Source organism: Rattus norvegicus, chromosome 1 (assembly GCF_021556685.1).
Source record: "Rattus norvegicus strain SHRSP/BbbUtx chromosome 1, alternate assembly SHRSP_T2T, whole genome shotgun sequence".
NCBI classification, from domain to species: domain Eukaryota; kingdom Metazoa; phylum Chordata; class Mammalia; order Rodentia; family Muridae; genus Rattus; species Rattus norvegicus.
The window spans coordinates 244760775-244765533 of record NC_141534.1 but is presented as its reverse complement, the minus strand read 5'-3'; the positions used below and the strand labels follow the sequence as shown (position 1 = coordinate 244765533).

General features: G+C 43.8%; 1 protein-coding gene across 1 annotated transcript; it reads left to right on the top strand.

The window, feature by feature from the left end:
- The first annotated feature begins 275 nt into the window (after positions 1-275).
- Positions 276-1594, top strand: Ch25h (cholesterol 25-hydroxylase). The gene has a single exon (NM_001025415.1). The coding sequence runs from the start codon at positions 281-283 to the stop codon at positions 1175-1177; it is 897 nt and encodes a 298-aa protein (NP_001020586.1). The 5' UTR covers positions 276-280; the 3' UTR covers positions 1178-1594.
- Positions 1595-4759: the final 3165 nt, after the last annotated feature.

Below are 4759 nucleotides of genomic sequence, written 5' to 3'. Positions count from 1 at the left end.
AAGGCAGAATCAAACGCTGGCTCCTGTCTCTGAAAAGCGAGCAAACAGTTCTTTATGTCTGGGGACCGGTTTTAAGGAGCGCGGCATGCATTAAGGGGAAATGTGATGCAGCTATGAACCAGGACATAGACCGGAACCAAAGGCATAATTCGGTCATTTAAGCAAAATTCTGTAGCAGGGAAGGGAGGGAAGGAATGCTGACGTCACCGGGGGCGGGGCCGCAGTCCTTAGAAAAGTCGGTGGGACTGGGGAGACAGCCACTGTGGGACACAGTCTCAGCATGGCCTGCCACAACGTTTCGGAGCTCCAAGACCTTGGTTGTTCCAACCAGCTGCTCCTGCAGCCTCTCTGGGACAGCATAAGGACGGGAGAGGCGTCCGCGCGCTCACCCTTCTTCCCAGTCATCTTTTCTATCTTCACTTACCTGGGCTTCTGCCTACCGTTCGTGGTGCTAGATGTCCTCTGTCCCTGGGTGCCCATCTTGAGACGCTACAAGATCCACCCGGACTTCTCGCCGTCCGTAAGGCAGCTTCTGCCCTGCCTGGGGCTGACACTCTACCAGCACCTGGTGTTCGTGTTCCCAGTGACGCTGATGCACTGGGCGCGCAGCCCCGCGCTGCTGCCGCGGGAGGCCCCCGAGCTCTCCCAGCTCCTGAGTCACGTCCTGATCTGCCTGCTGCTCTTCGACACCGAGATCTTCGCGTGGCATCTGCTGCACCATAAGGTGCCCTGGCTGTACCGCACCTTCCACAAGGTGCATCACCAGAACTCGTCCTCCTTCGCGTTGGCTACCCAATACATGAGCGTCTGGGAGCTGCTTTCTCTGACCTTCTTCGATGTGCTGAACGTCGCGATGCTTCAGTGTCACCCACTCACCATCCTCGTCTTTCACGTGGTTAACATCTGGCTGTCGGTGGAGGACCACTCAGGTTACGACTTTCCGTGGTCCACTCACAGACTTGTGCCGTTTGGCTGGTACGGGGGCGTGGCTCACCACGACCTGCATCACTCTCAGTTTAACTGCAACTTTGCTCCGTACTTCACACACTGGGACAAAATGCTGGGGACCCTGCGTTGCGCACCCCACTCGAAGCGCCTGTGTGCCGGCAGTGAGAGCTGCTTGGACTCCGGAGAGCAATGTACTGTACACTTGAACCAGAAGAAGAAACAGACTTGAGTTATTTTTTCAGAAGTTAGTACATTTTTAAGTGATGAACACTGCTATAAAATCTAATGTGTTTCTGCAGCCCGACAAAGTAATTTATATAATGTTTATATATGAATTTAATTGTGGTCTTGATGTCAAATTCCAACTCGTCCCAGTGTCCTTGACTTCAGGACACAAGTTAGACATTCTCTAGAATGGTTTGTTTGTAGAACCAAGACTTTCCTATGTATGAAACTGCACTGGAACAGGGCTAATCACGCATGTTGATGGAAGACCTGATGTCTGACTCTTTAAAATAATCAAATTTGTTCCTGCTGGGCAGTGATCAAGATTATAGTATATTTTTTCTATTTTTGAGCAAAATGATATATTTATATTGAAAGAATTTTTATTCGTATTTTAAAAATAAAAAGAACATGAACTAAACAAGTGTTGACTCCTGATGGACCCGCTGGATAAAAACTAAAAAGAAACTGTGTGTGTGTGTGTGGAGTGCTCAGTGATTTTGAAGCATCTACCAGTCCTGCAAGAGGAATTTGGTGGTAGGTGTTGGTGGGGGACAAGGGTGGGTGGGGTGGGGGCGGTTATAATACAGGGAAGAAGGCTAGGGGCTACCTAACTGCTTTAATTCAGAATGCTTTTTGTCTGGTTTTGACATAAGAAACATATGAAAAATTTACATACTCTGTTTATTACTTTTCTAGAGGATTAACGTCAGTCACTGCATTGCTGGATTGCAGTGTTATGTGTAGGGCAATTTAGAGTTAGAACATCAGAGCAACACCTTGATAAACCAAGTCAGTGCACTAGGGAGGATGATACATTAAGCTCCATTTTAAGGCAGTGTCCATTCTTAGCTAGTACCACTGACCCCTAAAAGACTGTCCCTGCAGCCTGGGGTTTTTGTATAGTTTATTTTCTTAATGAAGACACAAATGCAAAGGAGATCCCTGTTCTTAACCGAAGGTGAGAGTAACCTCCAGTCTTAAGCTTCCTGCTTTGTTTTCTGTAAAAGGAGATAGTATGAAAATCGCAGGTGAAAAATCCATATCCTGGCAAAAAGAAGAGGCAGCTGGGATGGTCAGTAATAAAAGTTCTTGGCCATACAGAGGTTGCCATCAAACAGCTGAGCTACTGGCAGCTTACTTTATTGTTAAATTGAGTGTCTAGATCACAAAGGCTAACGTTACAAAGGAAGATGTCAGAAGTCTTTAACTTTGCATATCATTGTGGGGTCATCAGAGATGAACCTAAATGTTCTTATTTAGGAGTTTTGAAGAACTATCTAAGGATCTGCTCTCCACTGTCTGTCAAGGAGATTCCTGGCAATTATCTTTAAATCTTTTCTGTGATGCAGCTGTGGTATCTGGTGTCTGCTGATTGTTAAGAGGTGTTTTCCCCGCTTCTGAACCAAGTCACCACCTCCTTTGTCTGAAACTGTATCAGGCTGGAACATAAAGATCTTACTTATTTATAAAACAGGAACTTTCCAGAAAGAGGAAGAGGGATCCAAGGAGGAAGCCCTGCGCTAGACATGCTCTATTACCTCGGTCATGTACACAGTGAGTGGCAAAAGAAGATAATGATCAGACAGATGTGGAATACTGAGTGCAGCTGTCATTACCGTGAGGAGCTCTAGGCACCCAAAGTCAACTAACCGGTATAATAACAATTTATGTCAGCTCAAGGTCAGAGTTGGTAACAATGTTTCATGTCACTTTGCCCTATGAGGGAAGTGGGATGAGGCAATCGGACACATGGAAAGTGCTGGATTTAGAAACACTTTCTCTGACTCTCAAGTCAGCAGCGAATGCCTTGTTCAGGAGGATGGGAGACTTCATTCAGATAGGTGAAAGGCCAGATGGCAAAGGCTAACAGGTCACGTCTGTATGCTTTTTCACATTTTATTTCACTTGCTCTTTGAAACACCACCATAAGAGATATCGAATACTTCTCCCCCTCAGCAGCTCCTCACATTAGAATAGAGGACTGGTCCCTCATAGTTTTCGTATCTTTTTCCAAGTAGGAGTAAAATAAGCGTTGGTTTTTTATGGTTTCTCATCTCCATAGTTGGGTTTATTTATTGTGGTGTGTGTGTGTGTGTGTGTGTGTGTGTGTGTGTGTGTGTGTGTTTCTTTCTTTCTTTCTTTCTTTTCTTTTTTTTCTTTTCTTTTCTTTTTTTTTCGGAGCTGGGGACTGAACCCAGGGCCTTGCGCTTCCTAGGCAAGCGCTCTACCACTGAGCTAAATCCCCTACTCTTTCTTTCTTAATGTTTATCTTAACTTGGCATTAGTGAGGCTGCCCTAAAATATTTACTTCCTAATTTTCTGGCTTTTTCTTTTCTTTTTAGTGGCTCACCACAAGAAGATACGAAGCCACAGGCTCTTGGGCTTTTAATCTTAAAAATCTGTATTGCAGGACTAGACAGATAGCTTAGCAGGTAACAGCACTTCCAGAGGTCCTGAGTTCAATTCCCAGCAAACACATAGTGATTCACTACCATCTCTACTGGGATGATGTCCTCTTTTGTCATGCAGGTGTACATGCATATGGAGTACTCATATACATAAAATAAATGAGTGAATCTAAAAATATTTTTGTTGTATGCAACAAATGTTCTTCCTACCACCTCCTAATAATCCTGAAAATTTCCTATTAATTGCATTACAGTACATATACATATATATCCACACTATTTTATGTGTATATCTACCAGATATATAATACTGTATATCAATATGCATGCAAGTATTATACACACAAATTATACAGCTGCCTCCATATGATTACATGTGTATAAATGCATGCATGTGTATACTGTGTATGTATATATGTACTATATTAAATACATTGTGGTTATGATAAATTTGTTATATATGAATATACATATGCATGCATAGATAAACCATGCTATATATAGGTGTGTGCCTTCACATACACATCAACCATATCTAAACACACACATATGCTTTAACTAAATATATACTTTGTTTTTTCTTCCTGTTTTCTTTTCTCCCTCTTTTCCTCAGACACACACAACCAGTCTTGTTCTCTTCACTAATTGTCTCCTCTCCATGAGTGACACTTGTCTCTCAATACATATTGGTTCGATGCCCCATGAATTCTGAAAGCAGAGGAGACACAGTTTGTCTTAGTTATGTCTTTTTCCAGCTACTTCTCGTTCTTCATTCTCCATCACCAGTCCCTCTCAGCTTTGTCCTCAGGCCGTGATCACATTTCACAGTCCTGTTCTAGAAGAGGTAACAGTTGTCTGCAAACATGTCCGAGAAGCAAGTTCAGCCAGTCCAATGAAGTAAGCTCCACCAGGAAGACAGCAACAAGCACTTAGGGGATCCCAAGGCAACAGAGGCATTCAGCCCAAATTGTGAAGGTGGGTTCACAAAGCACAACTGATACCTAGCGGGAGAAAGACAGCTGTAGAAAGATGAGCAAACTTGATATACTGAAAAGGTGGTAGGAAGCTCAGAGCCCCAAACATGTTCTAGAGGAACTTTAAGGTACTTGTTTGTTGCAAGGCATCCAGGACCTGGGTTGGGGACCCAACGGTCAGTGCTTATCTTACCACTTCAC

Coding starts and splice junctions, on each gene's coding strand:
- Ch25h (NM_001025415.1), top strand. CDS start 281: ATGGCCTGCCACAACGTTTCGGAGCTCCAAGACCTTGGTTGTTCCAAC.